Source organism: Pituophis catenifer, unplaced genomic scaffold, assembly GCF_029215685.1.
Source record: "Pituophis catenifer annectens isolate HBS135680 unplaced genomic scaffold, rPitCat1.0.hap2 SCAF_10, whole genome shotgun sequence".
Taxonomy (NCBI): domain Eukaryota; kingdom Metazoa; phylum Chordata; class Lepidosauria; order Squamata; family Colubridae; genus Pituophis; species Pituophis catenifer.
In genome coordinates this window covers 16,696,445-16,714,720 of record NW_027256890.1, presented here as the reverse complement: position 1 = coordinate 16,714,720, position 18,276 = coordinate 16,696,445, and the positions used below count along the sequence as shown (strand labels likewise).

The following is an 18,276-nucleotide window of genomic DNA, read 5'->3' as shown; positions in this document are numbered from 1 at the left end:
CTGCCGCCGGACTCGGGGTCGCTCCCGGAGGACCCCGTGCAAAGCCGCTCCTGGCGGACCTCCACGACGGTGCTTCGAAGGCCCCCGTCCGTCCTCGCCGGGAAGGAGCGCCGCCCTTCGGCCACGTTTAGCCCGACGGACTTTTTTTGTAGCCGCGCCTCCGTTTCCGGGCGGCGTTACGCGTTTTGTATTCCGAGTCCGCCTTGTACAGAGGAGTCCCTATTTTTATGGCACTTGCTGAGGCCGCCTGGCCGCTCTTTGTGGTTTCCGTGTCTTATTAAAGCATGAACTCTTCTCTCGCTCTCTCTCTCTCGTGTGTTCCCGGGGGGGGGGGGAGGCTTTTCTTTGAAGACAGCGCTCCCCCTGGGGAGGGGAGGGGAGGTTCTCCCGCGAGCGCTTCCGGTGCGCAGAGGAAGCGATGACCTTGGCCTGGAAGCAATTCATCCCATGGCTTCTGCGGGGAGCGAGATATGGACGGACGCCGCTCCAAAGACCCAGGCAGCCCCGTTTAACGTGGCTGTGAGATTTCAGGGGTCGCCGCCTCAAGGTTTACTTTTCCTAGATTTATGGTCATCCGCGTGACTTCCCCTACTTCCGGGGACGGAGCTATAGTGGGCCGGCCTGAGGACCCCCGTTATGTCGCACCGTTGGTTGGGGAGCCGGATCCGTTAGGTTGTCGACCAATGACGGGCAGCGCACGGGCGGCCCATCTCCTGCTGCGCCGTGATTGGCTCCGGCCAAGATGGGGCGAGGCGAGGCTCCCGGAAGTGCCTCGCGCTATGTCCTATGGGTAGGCGGCCCCGACGGCGCATGCGCGTTGGGCTGCTGCCTGCGGGAAAATGGTGCTCATCAAGGAATTGTGAGCGGCGCGGGGCGGGCCCCGAAGAGGGGGTGGGAGGGGGAGGCTCGGTTCATCCGCGGGTGGGCGGCGGGCAGCGAGCGCTGCCTTCTCGCGCGGGTTGTGTGTGTGTGTGTGTGTGTGTGTGTGTCCCGGCGGGCCCTCCGAAGCGCGAGGCGGGGGTCATTTAGAGCCTCGCCCGCTAGGCTGACCAGCCCGCTCTGTTCCCCTTTGCAGCCGCGTGGTCTTGCCGTGTTCGGTGCAGGAGGTAGGTGTTGCTCCCGATCCCCCCCCCACTTCCAGGGCCGCTTCCCCTCCTGGGAAGGAAGGGGGGGAGGGGGGAGAGGTTAAGCCTGGCTTCCCTCCGGCCGGGCCCCGTCTGGGGGTGGGGGGTCCCAATCTTGCTGCGCTCTCCTGTTAGTATCAGGTCGGACAGCTGTACTCCGTGGCCGAAGCCAGCAAAAACGAGACGGGCGGCGGGGAAGGCATCCAGGTCTTGACCAACGAGCCTTACGAGAAGGATGGGGAGAAGGGCCAGTACACGCACAAGATCTACCACCTGAAGAGGTAGGAAGGGAGGGGGGCCCTCCCGAAGCCCTTGGGCCCGGAGATGCGCTTTTGTTACCCGCTTGCTTAAAACAGCGCGGCCCTGCAAAATCGTGGCTCTTTTTATTAGGGAACTGCGGGGGAGGCGACCTAATGCAAGGAAAGAATGATTGGAAGAGCCACAGCTGTGTGTTCCTGGGGAGTGGCGGGGTTAGGGAGCCTGGGACAGGCTGAGAAGGCGGTATATACTTTCAAAAAGGAGCAAGCGATGATTGCGGAAACGCATCCTTAGCGCCTTTGCGCTGAGCTGCTAAGGTCACCCAATACCGTGAGAAGAATGCATTGCTAACAAGAAGAACGATTGCTAACGGAGTAAAAACTGCTGATCTTATTTTTGTTGGCAAAAGTAAAGCTGTGACTCTGCTTCCTCGTAGCAAAGTGCCTGGCTTTGTGCGGATGTTTGCTCCGGAAGGCTCCTTAGTATTTCACGAAAAAGCCTGGAACGCATATCCTTATTGTAGAACAGGTCAGTGTGCTCTTCCCTTTTTGTCAGAAGGATGCTCTCCAGAGGGGCGAGTTAAACGCTCAGGTAGAGCCAAAGAGGACTCTATTATCTAGAACCATCTGCAACTGCACATTTAGTTGCTGCTCACTAGAGCAAAGTGCTTATTAAACAGAACTTTAAGACTTCATATTGATTCATTCAAACTAATTTCTTGGTAGGTGTGAGAGCAGGCAACTGATTGCCCCTTACCTGTAAGGAAGGGATGATTTATGAGCTGTTAGCTGTGGATGATGGGCATTGTAGTCTGATGTCTAGCGGTTAGGAGGGGCCGGTGCATATTTGTTGTGCTGAGATTAGAAGATGGTAAACATTATGATTTTACTAGCTGTTTCTTTGCTCGCTTTCAAATGGAGCTCTGTGGCTATCTTGTTTTACTTGGCATTTACCTTAATCTGGATAATATAGAGAGCATAGTGAAGTTACGTAGCTGTCCTGTTACAGTGCAGTCACTTCTCTTTGTCTCCATCTCTTTCTCTTTCCATAACGTCCTGGCGATCAGTCGTTACGGTGAGTATTTTCTCTTCCTATGCTTGTCATTGTGGCCTAGCAACAATTCACAGGTCCTTGGGTTTCACTGTTAACGGTCCTCTCTTAAAGTGAAAGAGCATGCAGGCTGGTGGGGAGCTAAGTGGGGCTGGCCTGCAAAGGGAATGAGACCACCACCCCTCAGAACAGCCCTTGAACTTTCCAGCACAAGACCTTTGGGGAAGGATGTTGAACCAGTCTTCATTCTAATCTTCTGCAAACCACACCCCCTGCTTGCATGTTGGACCTAGATGCTGGCAACATGGGTCACTTCCAGTAGAGAAGATTGTGTTGGAATTTGCATATTCCATTGCTATATTTCAGGGCGCATTGAAGGATGCAGTTCTATGCGCACTGAAGGAGCCCCTTAGCAGACCTGTGGGCTCCGCCACTGAACATGTCCCTCACACTAGTCCTCTCTTATCCTGCCTCCCACTGAACTTTCCAAGAAACGCTTGGAGGGAGGGGTGTCTCTGTGCAACGAACATCACCATTTTTTGCCCAGTTCTCCCACTCAGGGTCTCTCTCTGTCTGGAGATGCACTTCCATTTGCTTTTCTTTCCATAGAATGAATACATGAAAGAGGATTTTTTTATCAAAATTGAGACTTGGCATAAGCCTGACTTGGGCACGTCGGACAATGTAAGTTGGCCTTAGGCAGTTTGTTTCTGGGTCTGGGAAATGGAGGGCCCCCTGCTCAGCTTAGGTTTGCGTGGCTCCTACCGCCACTCAGGGAGGATCGGCAGCTTCCTGCTTGGGGTTTGGAGATTAACATTGCTTCAGTGCTGGGATTGAGTTTTTCTTCTGCCTCCAGACTGTGTTGGGTGTTTTAAAACATTGGTGTACTTTTTGATCAGAGTGATTTGAGCAGTTTAAGAAAATTAGAAGAGTAGCGATGGATATGGGTAAAACAACTAGCACATTAAAGCACAATTAAATGTCCAAATTCGAAATACCTAAGCTGGACTGTAGAAGGTGGGTGTTCTTATTTTAAGTTTTATGTTTATTATTGCACCTCATATATTCCTCTTTGAAACAATCCCCTTAGCTTTCCTTGCAGATTGGCAGAGCTTTCCTGGCTGCCTTGCCAAGGTCTGTGGGAAGGCCTCCCAGCTGCTAGGCGTGCCTTGCAAGCAGGTATTCGCCCCTGTGCAAAGGGAAGGAGGGGGGTTGGCCCTGTGATCAGTGGTGCTTTATCTTCCTACAGGTTCATGACTTGGATCCCAATACATGGAAAAACGTGGAAGTTGTTCATATTGATATAGCAGACAGAAACCAAGTGGAGCCTGGAGTAAGTTGCATTCACCTCTCTCCTGCAGCTTGATGCTGTGGGTGGGTTTATGCCTGTTCTTGCACATAAACGCTACTTCAAAAGAGGGAAGTTAAGAGCTGCTTCAGTTGTGGGTTGAAAAGAGCCAATCAAGCTGCTTAGCCATCAGTACCACTCCAGCTCAGGTAGGTTGCTCTGGCATCAACACCTGCTTCTCCTTTTCCTGCCTGCCAGGCTGAAGCTATAATGGGGATTTTTGTTTCCAACTAAACGAGATGCCTACAGCAACTGGCGGTGAACGCAGTTTCCCAGAATCTTCGAGGCAATAACTAAAGCTTAGAAATTCCTCACTTGTGCATTAACCCTGGGATTTCTTTATTTTATATAGATATAAATATAAAATTATATTAATTTTTTTAAAGATAAAAACTAACACAAATGATTATAAAATAAGGAAGAAAAGAGAAATCCCAAAGTGCAAGATAGGGGGGGGAAAAGATACAAAAAAGCATTTTCCAATCCTCCTTACAGCAATTCTAAACATACTTATAAATTTACTTTTCTCTGTGATTACAACATAATTCTTTTCTTTCTATAATTTATTCTGTCTAATCAAAACTATAGTTTAAATTCGTTTTCTTTACAAAAAGTTTATAAGGGGGTTGCAGTCAGCAATATTAAGTTATATAATAGTTTATATTTAATATAAATTATTAAATAAGATAAGTATTATCTTTTCTCTGATCAAAGAAGTCAGTTTAGTCACCTCAGCAAGTTGCATCTTCTCCATCTGCCTCCATAATGGGTAACTGCTGAATCTTTCCTTCTTTGTGCATACATTAATCCCACTGCAGTTATGCATGGATACAAATTTCCATGACATTTTTACAACTATCCATCAATTCCCCCCAAAAAATCTTCTAGTCTCTCTCAGTCTGCCTGTGCCTGTCTGTCTCTCATCAATGTTGGATAACCACCCAACTCAACTAAGTGATTTTAAAATTGGGGGGGTGGGTGGGTTAAAAAACATTAAAACAATAAAAGTATCCCCAAAATAACTATAAACAGCATCTGTGATGATTAATCAACTAATAGTAAAGCCAAGGAATGGCACCTGTAACATTCTGAGCCCTAGGCGCAGGTACGTAGCCAAGTTTTCAAAGCTTTGCAAAAGGCCAGCAGGGTTGGAGCCATTCTAATCTCTGAGGGGAGAATATTCCAGAATAAGACCGGGGCTATAGCAGAAAAAGGCCGTCTTCTAGTTCCCGCCCATTGATACTCCTTGGCCGATAGGAACCACTTCATAATTGGTTGGATCGGATTGGATGGGTAAAAGGCCCCGGGTAATCTGTCTCAGCCAACTTCCTCTGCAAGCTACCATGTGACCACTCCCCACAATCTTTCCTAAGAAGGGAACATTGGAAACTGGATGAAAAGTGTCCATATTGATTGGGTTGTGCAATGGTCCTTTGAGGAGGGGGCACACCACTGCCTCCGTAAGAACTGGTTGGATCACTTCCTCTTTTAAGGAACAGTTAACTACCGTCCAGAGCCTATTCCACTCCTCTCCCGCACAGCTTTAATCAGCCAGGAAAGGCACAAATTGTATGTTAAGCTTTAAAATTCTCCTGATCGGTATATGTAGTTGAATCCAAAATTTTCTAGGCTTTACATATCCACATATCAGATGAAAACATCCCTTGTACTCAGATTTACTCACATTCCCAAAATAAGTTTGAGGCACCTTTATACATTGTAGTTTCTCAAGAGAGAATCTTCTGGGATTGCCATAAGTCTCAAGTAAAATTCCTTCTCCCTCCTTTCCAAATGAGTCAGGTTATCTAATTCTCCACCATCAAAGCTGACATCAGCCGGAGCATAGAAAAACACAAGAATCAATGTGCGATCAGAAGATGTGGCGAGACCACCTGGCCCATAGAATCGGACATGACTGGATGGATAAATGTCATCTAGTTCTCTTTCCAACTCTCTGCCTGATTTCTGTCTTACTCTAAAATTCTCATTTGGTCATTAATTTGTTTTTACACTTATCTGGACATCTCTTTTCTGGCTCAGTAGATGTTAAATGCCTCCAGTTGGTGCATTGGGACAAGAGGACAATACAGTCACCGCTCGTGGACTGAGCCCAATGTCAAGAAATTGCTTCTCCTTTTCTCTCTAGCTAAATTCTAACCATGTGTCTCCTATTTGAATGCTAGAAAGCTTTTTTTTTTTTACTTTGACAAGAGCCTTTTTAAGGTTAATTTTACTGTCTATAGCAGTCTTGTCTTTCCACTGTAAGGCAATCCTGAGCTGAAAAGGAAGGCAGGGCATAAACGAAGTGGCAATTCCCTCTCTTGGCCTCCTTTCCCTGCCTCAGTCCGTCCTGAGTGGCTTGCCTCTCCTCTCTTTTGCAGATTTTATCTCTGCGGTTCAAGTTCTGGTGCTCTTTGAAAAGGCACTTCCTGTCTCTGTAGTCCCTTGGGTTTCTTTCTGGGGGAGGACAAGATTCAGCCTGCTCTCAGATGTGGCAGCAGAAGCTTGTGAGTGCAGGGAAAGACTGGCTCCCCAACTGCAGGCCCTCGTAGAGTGCAAGCCCTCAGCCTGAGGGGACCGTGGCCAAACAGCCCAGCCACTCTTTTCAATTCTAAACACCGATCAATAAACAGCCTGGCTCCAAACTCTGCCTGCTCTTGGAAGCCCTAATGAAACTCAGATGCCAGCCCTGGGCTTCCCCAAATGTATACAAATGCTTGAGCTGACAGCTGCTCCTATCCTATGGTAGACGGTTAGGCCTGGTCTCTCCTAATCAGCTCCAGGGTTTTTGTCTAAGCAATTTTGCGTGATTTGTTTACAAAAGTTACTTCCCAGGAGAGGAAGAATTGTTAAACTGTGAGCAGAACGAAACACACAATTAACTTCGGAAAGAGAGGCAGCTTGAGAAGAAATTTGAAAAAAAATAAGCAGAGTGAAAGCAAACAAATTGAAATCAGCTTTGTAGCTTTTTCTCTGCTTCAGATTGAAAGCAGTGCAGGTTGCGTCTGGCTTTCCCTTACATCCACAAATCCTGGGTGGGTCATAGCTCAAAAGCCCCGCGGTCTCCCAGCAGCATTTCAGTAACTTTTGCATCCTCTTTCTGTCAGCTGCTTTAGACTGAATTGCAGATCAAGAACTCTTGTAAGCCCTTCCAGGGAACGAACGTTTTTGACCCAGTGGGACTTAAACTTTTGAGCTAAATGTGCATGAAGTTACACACCAAGGGCTGCAGAAAGGAGCTGGGGGCCCTGGGAATGTGTCCTTCAGGGCAGAAAGTCTCTTTCCCCCTCTTCCTAATTTTTCTTGGGGCTTCATATACCCAGTGCAGATAGTTTCTCCTTTCCAAACTTATTCAGTTCTCTTCCCAGCCTTAACTTTGGAGTTTCTTTGAATCCACAGGACTACAAAGCTGATGAAGACCCTGCATTGTTCCAGTCGGTCAAGACCAAAAGAGGCCCTTTGGGGACTGACTGGAAGGTAATCCGAGCCAAGAAAGGCAACTCTGAAGAGGCTTTGAGAGGTTGCCAGGGCCACAAGAAAAGTGGAGGAATCTCAGGGCAGGCTTATGCTGTGGCCAGCCTGAGCTTGGGCATTATTTTCCCCTTGCCCTACAGGCACCCTTCAGGATAGTGGAATTGCTTGGGAGTGAAATGGAGCTGTGGGCTAAGATGTTCTTTGGTTATGGGTTGCTGAGAGACCAACAAGAGGGATTCAGATATATATGGCCTTGGGTTCAAGAGATAATCTCTGGTTGTTAGATTTCCATCTGAACTAGCAGCCCTTTTGTGTTTCCCTAACTGGCTGGGAAGGTGTGTGTGAGAAACCACTTCCTCTTCAGTCCCCCATTGACTAGTTTAATCAGATGAGTGTCTTTTCGTGCTGCTGCTTATTGAGCGATGATGCATCTGCCCTCTCTTCCTGGACAATTCTTAACCACTGGCAAAGCTTGTTTTAAGGCGCAACTATTCATTTGTTCCTCTCAGAGCAGAATGAACTGAAAAGAATCAGGAAGCACAGGGAGGCTTTAGGGACAAAGAAGAAGGGCCTCCCTGCCCCCCGCCCCCCAATCACAGCATCCTCGGTTCAAGGAGGGCAGTGTGACCAAATTGCCCGTCACAGCTTCTCCCCTAGTCCTGTACCAATTGCTCGCCTTTCTGGGCATTTGGACCCATCCCATGGCTGGCACCGGGTGCCTGTCAACGGCAGAGTGAGAAGCAAGAGAGGCTTCTGCCTTCCCCTTTGGCTATGACTTTCAGGCTCCTTGAGAAGAGGCAGCCACGAGCAGAAGGTGCTTAAAGGCTCACTTTTTCTCATTTCCTCCAAACAGAAGGAATTGGCAGCGGCTGAAGATTGTCCCAAGATGTGTGCTTACAAGCTGGTGACCATCAAGTTTAAGTGGTGGGGATTACAGAATAAAATTGAGAATTTCATTCAGAAGGTACGCAGCTGGGAAGGACTGTCCCTTTCTGGGGACAAGGGGCGTGTCCACCAGGCTTCCAAGTGGGGCTGAGAGGCTGCTGTCTCGGGCCAGGCCACCCCCTAGCTTGGCGTGGTTCCCTCCTTCCTTCCTTAGGAGGCAGTGGAACCTCTGTGTAGGACTAGGGCCAAGAGCTGCCTTTTCTTTTTTTAAAGCAAGAAAAGAGGATATTCACCAACTTCCATCGGCAGCTTTTCTGCTGGATTGACCGATGGATTGACCTGACGATGGAAGACATCCGGCGAATGGAGGATGAGACCCAAAGAGAGCTGGAGGCGGTAAGAATATTCAAGCCTATGAGGCAGGGTGGGCACTCCCCAGATGTGGCTGGAAGCTTGTTGGGAGGGAGCAGGGGTCCATTGACACATTGCAAGGCCCTGGAGTCCCAGAGGGAAAAGTGGGGGGCCATCCTCCCCTGGAGAATTACAGAGAAAGGACCACTTCCCCAAATTAACTGCTCTGCCTTGCCCTGCCCCCCATTTTTGAGGGGGAGGAGGGGATCCTTAGAGACTTTGGTGTCCTCCAGGATATTTCTTAGCTCTTGCTTCTCCTAAGAAGTGATTTTCCTCAAGGGATCTTAAAGAAACCAAAGATTGACCATTGTGTCTGCCAGAGTAGTTTCTGAGATAAATTTGTTTGTGTTTCATCTTCATGAAAATGTATGCTGTCTTTTCTCTAGGATGTGGCACTATTTCATGGTGATGCTTGCATGCATTTGTTTTGAATGTTTCTGAATACTAACTCCATCAGAAGTCTCTCTTGAAAAGGAGGATCAAAAACAGTCAGTCTTCAGAAGAGAGGAAGTGGTTTAGTCTGAGCCCCTTCCCTTCCTAAGGTCTCTCAAGCCAAAAGTGCTTTCCAAAAGGAGGCTTTTCATCTAGAGGGCCATTAGCTTCTCTCCTCGGGCTGTAGATCATCAGGCCAAGTCGGCTGCCAGGAGAGGGAGTTGCCTGCAGCTGCCCTTCTCACCAGGTGTAGCCTAGCTGCATCCCTTTGCAGAGCACCTCCAGGGGTCACGAGGTGCTCACTGGCCTGAGTAGGTCCTCTTAAGGGCTCTTATTTGTAGCCTGCCTTTATTATTTTTAGAAACAACCCAAGGCAGTGAACATACCCAACACATCTTCCTCTTTTCCCCACAACAACCCTGTGAGGTGGGTTGGGCTGAGAGAGAGAGGGCCCGGCCCAAAGTCATCCTGCTGGCTTTCATGGCTAAGGACATGCTAATAATGGAGGGAGGAGAAACTTGCAGGGAGCATAAATACTTGAGATTTCCTCATTTCTCCACACAAATGCTTCACCCAGTCCTCTCCCTTCCCCCTTGCATTGGATGGTGAATGCATCCCTCATGAGAGCCAGAGAGGAACTGAGCAGCCATTCTGTAGCCTCGGAAGACTCCCTCCCACAGCACTGGAATGGCTGCCTTTCCCATTACCTGCAGATCCTTCTCCCTCCCAGGATAGCCCAGCAGAAACCAATCCATTAGCTTGGGTCACAGGCGAGGTGACCATCCAGGGACAGCGAAGGCCCTTTGGGGCCTGGTTCCAAGGCTTCAGCCCCACACGGCCCTTCCAATCCCTTCCTACTAACACCTGCTGATGAACTGCCTGGTGGCTGACAGTTTTATTTTGCACCTAGATGCGTAAGAAGGGTTGTGTTCGAGGAACATTGGCTGCCAGCGCCTAGAGGAAGCCCTCGGTAGGGTCAGAGGCAGGCAAATAATCCCACTATGTAAGTGACTCTGGCCTCTTCTGGTAAAGAAACACAAGTTTTAGTAATGTCCATATTTGCTCACGTTAGTCGTGAGCTCTCTCTCTCTCACTCTCTCTCTCACTCTCTCTCCTGATTTTCATTGTGGGGTAGCACATACACCCCTCCTTAAAGCAGAGATCTCAGTGTTGCCTAAGTATCTCACAACTTGTCCCTTTCCAAAATCCAGCAGCTTGAGGTTTGTATTCAGAATAAGGCTCCCGTGCAGCAGAGCTCCCTGACTCGCACAGCAGAGTTCATGAGCAGGAGAAGGAGCATCCTTTGGCAACCTCGTGGTTTAACTGGGAAAAAAAGGTTGATTATTTCTTGCGGGCTTCATTTTTCCCTTCTTTGTCATGTGAGTCAGAACACCTTGTTGTAGTCTAGATGGGTTTTCTCAGGCTGGCCCCGGCAGAAGTTCAAGGACAGCCTCTTCCTAAATAAGTGAGCACCTGCAAAGCCCCATCTTTTGCCCTTTCCTCCTCCTCCTCCCCCCCCCCCCCAAACACCCCTCCAGGCTCTGCCATTTTCAGTGTTGTTGTTTGCAGTCTCAATTCACTCCTTTCTGTTCAAATTGCTACCCGGGTCATATCACAATATTTCTTTCAGTAGGTCAGTGCTGGTGATGGTTGCATTGCTTCAGGCAAAGGCTATGCCAGGAGAAATAGGCAAAATAATCTCTAATCCTTTCATTTAATCCTCTTTTATTTGAGAGTCCCAACTGAGAGTGACTGATCTTTCTCCCCTCCCCTAGTTGCGCAATCAAGGAGAAGTGAGAGGAACAAGTGCGGCTAATGATGAATGAAGAAAAGCATCTTGTGCGTCTGGTGTCATGATCCACCCTTGGGGTGTGAGTGGGTGCACAGTTCTTTACACATTTGTGCATGCATGCACACAGAAACATGTACACATACACACTGGGTGCACACTTGTACTGAACTGCTGCTCCAAGGCACCGGGATCTCCCCAAGAGGCCCTGCCTTTGTGCTGTATATCCAAAGCTAATTAAACCCACCTAGTGTCAATTAATGGAAGAAGAGAACGAATTATATCAATTGGAACATTTTGAAACTACAGATGCCGGACCAATTTACTTTATCTTTTATAATATACACGAGAGATTCTCCTTGCTAAGACTCAGTTATCTCTGTTTAGATTATTAGATGTGCATCAGCAATTAATTTTCCTATTTGTGTGGTTCATTCATGATTTGGTATAGACCTTCTGAATGTATTTAAAGATATTTATTTCTGAATTATCACTTTCTTGAAATCAGATCATTTCTTCTAGTGAGGATCAATTTCTTGCTTTTTTTTTTTTTTACAAAAAAAAATTTCACCCATTTGCTGCGAAGAGATCTATTTTATTGGAGTTTTGTATATAAAAAGAGTCGAGGGTTTCTTCATTAGAATTGGCAAAATTTTTTAAAAAAAGCTTGCCAGTAAAAGGGAACACAAAGGGGAATATGAATCTTTCTTTTTAGAACTGTTCATGGACTCAAATCAATCCTGAAGGAATGACGTTTCATGACAGCCTCATAATGCTCTGTTCAGAACGTTCCTAGGTCTTCCACTGTGTCATCCAAGAAACTGCATAAGCTCCGTTTTGCACCACCTATAGGAAAAGCTGACATTTATCCAGTACCCTTTGGAAACTGATATCCTGACTTGGAAAACCTTCAACAGATTCCTTAAAGAAGAGAGGATCCCGGCAGCAACGTATTCTAGGCCTAATTAAGTGGGAGGGCTTGCCCCACGGGATTGACGGGCCCTGAGGCTCCAAGGGCCAAGGCAAGGGCTGTTTATCCGTCCATTTTCTGGAAGCGAGATTCGTGTGTGCCTGAATTTGGCGGTTCAGCTTCTAGCTCTGGCCACACACAAAGGCTTGCACATTCCTCCATTGGAGAATTGGCTTTGTAAATACATATTTTTAGAGGTTGACCATTTAGGCTGCTGTTAACTCAAGGGCTTGCTGTCTTTAGTGCAGGAATCATCTCCCGTCAGTACCAAGGAGAGCATCGAATGCCAGGCTCTGCCCAGTTTGGGGCAGGATTAGATGTGAACATTGAGAGGACATTTTGTAGTGAATGTAAAATGATTACTTCTGCAGTTTCTAGTTTTAACTGCATTAAGACAATTTAAATAAATTTGCTTATAAAATATCCACAGCTGTTGCATTTGGATTCAGTTCAGGTGTTGGGGGGTATTGCACACTGAGGCAAAGCTGGGGGTCAGGAACGAAAATCTGCTTTCTAGAAAATCTGCCTTTTTTCCCCTAGTTGGCTAAAAAGCTACAACTCCTCAGGGAGGAGAGGTGTTTTCAGCCAGGAGCTGCAACCCAGTTGCGTTTCTACAAGCGAGCGATTTATGGATTCCAAGATCTTTTTTCTCCCTCTTCTAAAATCTTAGTTTTATTCTGCCATTCACCCAATACTTTCTGAAAGTTTGTTTTTAAAAGTTGCCTCATTCTTAGCCTTGATATTCGGATTTCTGTTACAGTGCAAAGCATTCTCTCATCTGCTTGTTTGAGCCTAGAAGACGGGAGGGCAACTCTCTGACAGAATTTGTGGCTGGAAGGAACTGTCCTCAGAGACCTGCGTCCCAAGGCTCCTGCATTCCCACGATGCAAGGTTATTGTCCTCTCTGATAAAAAGTTAGCCCCCGCCCCCATTGCAACATTTGGCAAGTTATGGATCATGAAACTATATTTGTTAAAATTTATAAACTGCCTCGAATAGACCCTTTGCTGCTGTGTTGCTGCTTTAGCAAAAGGCATCCAGCCATATGGCCCATTTTTGCAGCTGCTTCCATGCAATTCATTATTTAATTTTTCCCCTGTTTTCTCTGATGAAAGTGTGCAACCCTTTAAAAGTTACTTAAATTGAAAAAAGCACGTGCAGTAAAAATTTTCTAAAATGCCATCTGTTTAAAGCCACAGGGCAATTTAAAATTCTGTAACCCAGGACACTAATTATGAAAAAGAACAGAAGGCAAAGCTGTACAGATTTAATCAAAAGCATGAATGAACGGATACATCAGCTGACACCAAGAAGTTGAAGGGCTCAGCAACTGAAAGGGGAAGAAAGGCCACAGCTGCTCTTCTTGCTGGTCGGGATGGTTTCTTCGGTCATCCTTCAAATCCAACACACAGATCTCACACACGTGGGGGCTCCAAGCGGGCCTCCTCTGTGTCTATCGCTCAGGGTGGCTTAGATGATTGGAATCGGCCTAAAAAGGGTAGATGAAGGGTACAATTAAAATCATGGACAAGCATTATTTTGAAACGGGATACAGCAGGAAAGTAGCATTTGCTTTCCTTGTATTTTTTGCAAAAGTATCAGCTTGCCGGTGCTTTCTTCTTGGGGAAAGAAAGGCAATGCTGACCCTTGCCAAATGGTGCCTCTTTTGAACAGCTCTACCAACATGTCTCATCCCTTGGTTGTGATGGCAGATGCAGCACCGACACTGCAGCAGCGGCTTGGCACCAACCTGCAACTCCAGGTGGTCAGCAGAGTCCAGTTGTGAAGGAAGGCGTGACCCTCCCACAAATGCCTATGGATCAATAGGCTTCCAGGCTCAAGAGGCCCTGGAATGTAGGCCTTTAAATTCAAGTGTCACTCTCCTGCAGTTCACCCAAGACAAATATGACTACCCTGAAATGTCCCAGCTCTTTCCCTTTTCTTTCTAAAATGTTAAATGCTGTACATCTCCCAGTCCAGCAGGCTAGGTAATGGCAATTATTAGGTGGCTGCATGAAATTTTATATGTGCTTTTTATGAACATTCAGCTGTCTATTGCTTAAACCTAGGAATGTATTCGTTTTTAATCGGGATTAGTCCTGCAGCCTTTTCAAGAAAGAGAAAAAGTCAAGAACATAGTAGGTTAAAACTGCTGTATTTAACGAATCTACTGATTAAGTATTAACACCAACACTGGCCGAAGGGTGGCAGTTTATCGCTCCTGGGCTTCTGCATCCTCTAATCCAAATGCTGAATTTCTTGTTCCCAGTTTTTGTATCGAAACATCCAAATGGGAGCAAGGGCCCCTTTGTTCTCCAATTCAACTAAAGAGGAGTGCAAGAGCCGGCGGATTCCAGAGTCCCTCCAAAGTGCCCTTCCCGGGCCAGGCCGTTTGAAGCGAAGAAGCCGACCTCTCCCTCCTGTGGCCAGCAGGTGGCGGTGGAAGACGCGAGAACTCCCCAACCCCGCAGTTCCTGGTCCTCACCTTTAATCTAATGCAGCTGCCGAGGGTGAAAATGCAGATCTATGTTTATAAAATGGGAAGCCATTCGATTGTGCATAATTTCCTCCTCTCATGTTTGCAAAGAGACAGAGTATATGTAGTGCACATGGAGAATTATGATTGCTTCCTTTCCGCCCCTTTTCCAGGGCTAAAAAGGCAGGAGTGTTTACTCTAGAGTCCACAGTCATCAAATCATTTTGCACCTGTTGTTACTCACACTCCAGTGATGCTTGCAGGGGGCAGAACCTTGTTTACAATCAGCAACAGGAGTTTGTAGTTGCTGAAATAACATTTCCCAGCATCCCTGCTGGCTATGCTTTCTGGAACCATTGGGATCTGTAGTTCAGCATCTGGAGAATTCCAACCCCTATTTCTGCCTAAACACCTACTCCAGAGCATGTAACACACACCACCTTGGCAACTCTTAATTACCTGACCCTGATTTCCCCCACCCTCCATGCACCCCAGCACTTTCCCTTGTGTCAATTTTCAAAGACTCCTGGTCCAAAATTGTTGTAAGTCAAGGACTACCTGCATTGGCACCTCCTCCTGGAAGGTGGGGAGGAAGGCACACAAAGCATTTCCGGTAATCTGATGGCTTGGATTCCTCATTTGCCTCTGCAATAACTATGTGAAATGCACAACTGTCAGTCAACATAGGAATGGGATGTACACCCAGCAGGAGTAGAACAGAAGCCAGAACTGTCAAAACTCACTGAATGAGATCATGACAGAGCTGATCTTTTATCCCAAACTGACCCTAGAGCTTTTGGTCTATTCAGTATTTACATATATAAAGACATCATTCTTCTATCTATATTACTTATACATTTGTCTTATCTACTTTCATTCTTTTATAATTACATACATAACCTTAATTCTCCATTCTATGAATTCTGGTCAGTATTTTTTGTCCCTCCTTTCCATTCTAACCATTGATAAAATTTATTCCATATCTTGTAGTATTCTGACTCATATTTATTTTTCAATTCCAGCGTTAAACTATCCATTTCCGCACATGTCAAAAAAAAATTTAATCACTTCATCTTCTCGGGGATTTCCTTATTTTTCCAGTTTTGGGCAAAGGTCATTCTTGCTGCTGTTATAATATGTATTATTAAGTAACTTACCTCTTTACTATATTTCCCATTTATAATTTAATGGTTTATATTCTATTTTTTCTCCAGTTAATTCTGCCAGCCATAAATGAATTTTACACCAAGGAGGAATTTTCCACTCCTTTGCTTTTTTACGTGACGACCACATATGTAGTACGTGCCTGATTCGTGGTTGCGTTTCCAACATTTTGGTGATAAATTTCTAAACATTTTTGCCAATCTTGCTGGTGGAAGAGGCCACCTGTAGAACATTTTATATAAATTTTCTTTATACGGTAAAGAAAATGTATACATTCTTATTGGAGAATGGTGGAGGAGCAAGTCAAGGAAATGATGGTGGCAAGGGCAATAAATTTTGGGTACAATATACAATTGGAAAAATGGCAAGAATTATGGGGTTTTCCCATTTTTTAATAGGGAGATAACATTGGCAATACACAAGAATAAGAAAATGATTAGGAAGATTGAATTTAAAAGTAAAGATAATTGTTGATGCAGAAAGTTGTAAAATACTATATGTTATTTGTTTTGTAAATTACCATTTGGTGTATGTGTATGTTCTTTTTTTCTTTTTTTGTTCTTTTTTTTTCTTTTTCTATTATGTTTTCGGTTTTAAAAATGTAAAATATTCAATAATTTTTTTAAAAAAAAAAAACATTGGCAATACCATGTAAAGACACGGGCAACATTTTCATGTTTTCATTCCTTCTTTCCTGCCTGGCTTTTCTCTCCATCTTTGGGTGCTTCTTGCTAAGTTCTTTCCTCACTGCAGTCAGCTGGACCTATCTGGGATGCCAGTGAGCAAATGTTCCAGGACCTGTTTTCCACGCCAGCAGCTCATAACTGCCTCTGGTGTGAACCTGGAGGTTAAGCCAGTTCTATGTTTCTCCTAGATGTCACAGAGGTCCCATGCAGCAGTGAGAGGAAGATGTGTCCTCAGGGTCTTCTCAGCTGCACTATTCAGCTGTGGATCACTTCTTCATGCCCTTGTCAGTCAGTCACCCTTTTCTTCAGAAGACTGGTCCCTACCCACATGGAGGTCCCAGGAAGCCTCTTTCCCTGGATAGTGATTGGACTGGCAACCTCCCAACTTGTCTTCCATAATCAACTCATTAATGTTGCTGGTGTTTTCTGCGACAAAGGGTCTCTCACAACATTTCCCTGGATGACACCATGCAGGGTGGGAAACACACAAGTCTCCCCCAAAGGAGGAGGGAGATGCAGATTCTTGGAGCACCTCAACAAGCAACAACTACAAGGTCCACTTGATGTGAAATGCAACGTAAGCCTTCCCATCAGTTTTTATCAAGGAAAACAGCCAAGTAATGAATCAATGCAAAACCAGAACCATAAAATCGGGCAGAGACACATAGGAAGAAAAGGGCAAAGACAAAGCACCACATAGCAATTCCATGCACTCCTGCCCACTGCTCTATGCTCATGACAGTCCCGCCATAAAGCATAGTTTGTGGCCTTGCGTACTGTAGGAAACAAGATGGCTGGGTTTGGGGGAACAAAGGCTCTGTGTGCTGAGTGGAAAGAGCAAGAGCAGGCAGGCGGAGAGATCTCCAGCCAGGGGACCTTAGGACAGCCTTAGGATTTGTGAGTGATACTGACCCAGGGGCTTGCGTAAGGTTACCAGGCTGTGACAAAGGTCCTTCCGATTGTCCTCATGTTCTCCATCAGGCAGGCAGAGCTTTCAAAATCAAATGCGGTCCAGTTTTTTGAGCATCAGTTTCTGAGCAGCTTTTCTGTCAGTGATGGGCGTCTGTGCCTTTAATTAGTTGATTAATATCTCCCACCAGTTTGGTCTTGCTCCCTGAAATTGACAAGACTTCAGTCAGTTCCCTGCTGAAGGCTTCTGCCTCCTTAGGCTCTAGCACATTCCTGCCATTGAAAAAGCAGACTTTTTGATCCTGGAAAAAGTAATTTCAGGGGTACTTAGGCCTAAGTCTGTCTGTCTGTCTCCCATCTCATCATTTATTTGCTGCCCATTTCCCAGTTCAGTAAAACACCTAGTGTCTCCCCTCCCCCCCTCCCCCTTGTTCTCCTTTCCAGTTCTCTGTGTCCCCTTTCCCTGTCCAGATCTCCAGTAACCAATCCCAGGCTCCCCAGGTGGCCAGGTCTCTCCTTCAGGTGGTGTCCTTGATGCCTTCTAGGGCTCTGCCTCTCAGCTGCTGTGGCCAACCTTCCCCCTTCTGGTGCCCAGCAGCCCTGGGAAAGAGCAGCCAAGCGGCCAGCAGAACGGCCAAGGGACAGCTGCAGTGCTCCAGGCCTCAGCACCACTGGCGGGTCTGTGCACTCGATGGCCTTTGCAGCCTTCTCCCGCTGCTGGACCGCACCAACCGGACCAGCGGGACTCCCGTGGGCTCGCACGCTCCCAGGGAGAGAGGCGGGAGGGAGGCCCGCGGTGGAAAACCAGCGCTGTGGGACGGGGCGGCCAGCTCGGCGCCATCAGGAAGGGAAAGAGCGCGCAGGAAAGCTAATGACACAAAATCAATATTTAATCACAGCTGCCTGAGCCCCTTATTTATGGAGCTGGGAGCGGAGGGGACGGTGGAGGCTGGACGGCAGGAAGAGAGCGGCTCCCGCAGACTCGGGGGCGCTCCGTGCGGTTCCCGCGCCAGGCCGGAGGGGAGGCGGACGACTCGGCGGGGAACGACGCTTTCCATGCAGTGACACCGCCGCGCTCGGGGCTCTTTAAGGAGGTGCGTCGGCCGTCGAGCCCCGCAGGCGCTGAGCGACAAGGGCAGCCCGGCGCTCGGCTCGGACGCCAGGAGACCGCCGCGGCCTCCGGCTCCCCACTCGGGGCTACCCGCAACCGGGCCGAGCGCTCGGCGGGGGAAGGGCGGCGGCGGCGGCGGCGGCGCCACCTTAAGAGGGAGCCCCGCCCCGCCGGGCCGCTGATTGGCGC

At 47.3% G+C, this 18,276-nt stretch overlaps 1 protein-coding gene across 2 annotated transcripts; it reads left to right on the top strand.

Moving 5' to 3' along the window:
• The first annotated feature begins 804 nt into the window (after nucleotides 1-804).
• On the top strand, nucleotides 805-12,164 carry PITPNB (phosphatidylinositol transfer protein beta). 2 transcript variants are annotated; one of them, XM_070951401.1, is made up of 12 exons: nucleotides 811-859; nucleotides 1,076-1,106; nucleotides 1,260-1,405; nucleotides 1,819-1,910; nucleotides 2,449-2,456; nucleotides 3,042-3,116; nucleotides 3,682-3,765; nucleotides 7,180-7,257; nucleotides 8,108-8,218; nucleotides 8,413-8,535; nucleotides 9,893-9,985; nucleotides 10,758-12,164. In XM_070951401.1, the coding sequence occupies exons 1-11, from the start codon at nucleotides 840-842 to the stop codon at nucleotides 9,938-9,940; spliced, it is 816 nt and encodes a 271-aa protein (XP_070807502.1). In that variant the 5' UTR covers nucleotides 811-839; the 3' UTR covers nucleotides 9,941-9,985; nucleotides 10,758-12,164. The 2 variants fall into 2 exon arrangements, with proteins under 2 accessions (XP_070807503.1, XP_070807502.1); XM_070951402.1 differs by lacking the exon at nucleotides 9,893-9,985 and having other exon boundaries at nucleotides 805-859.
• Nucleotides 12,165-18,276: the final 6,112 nt, after the last annotated feature.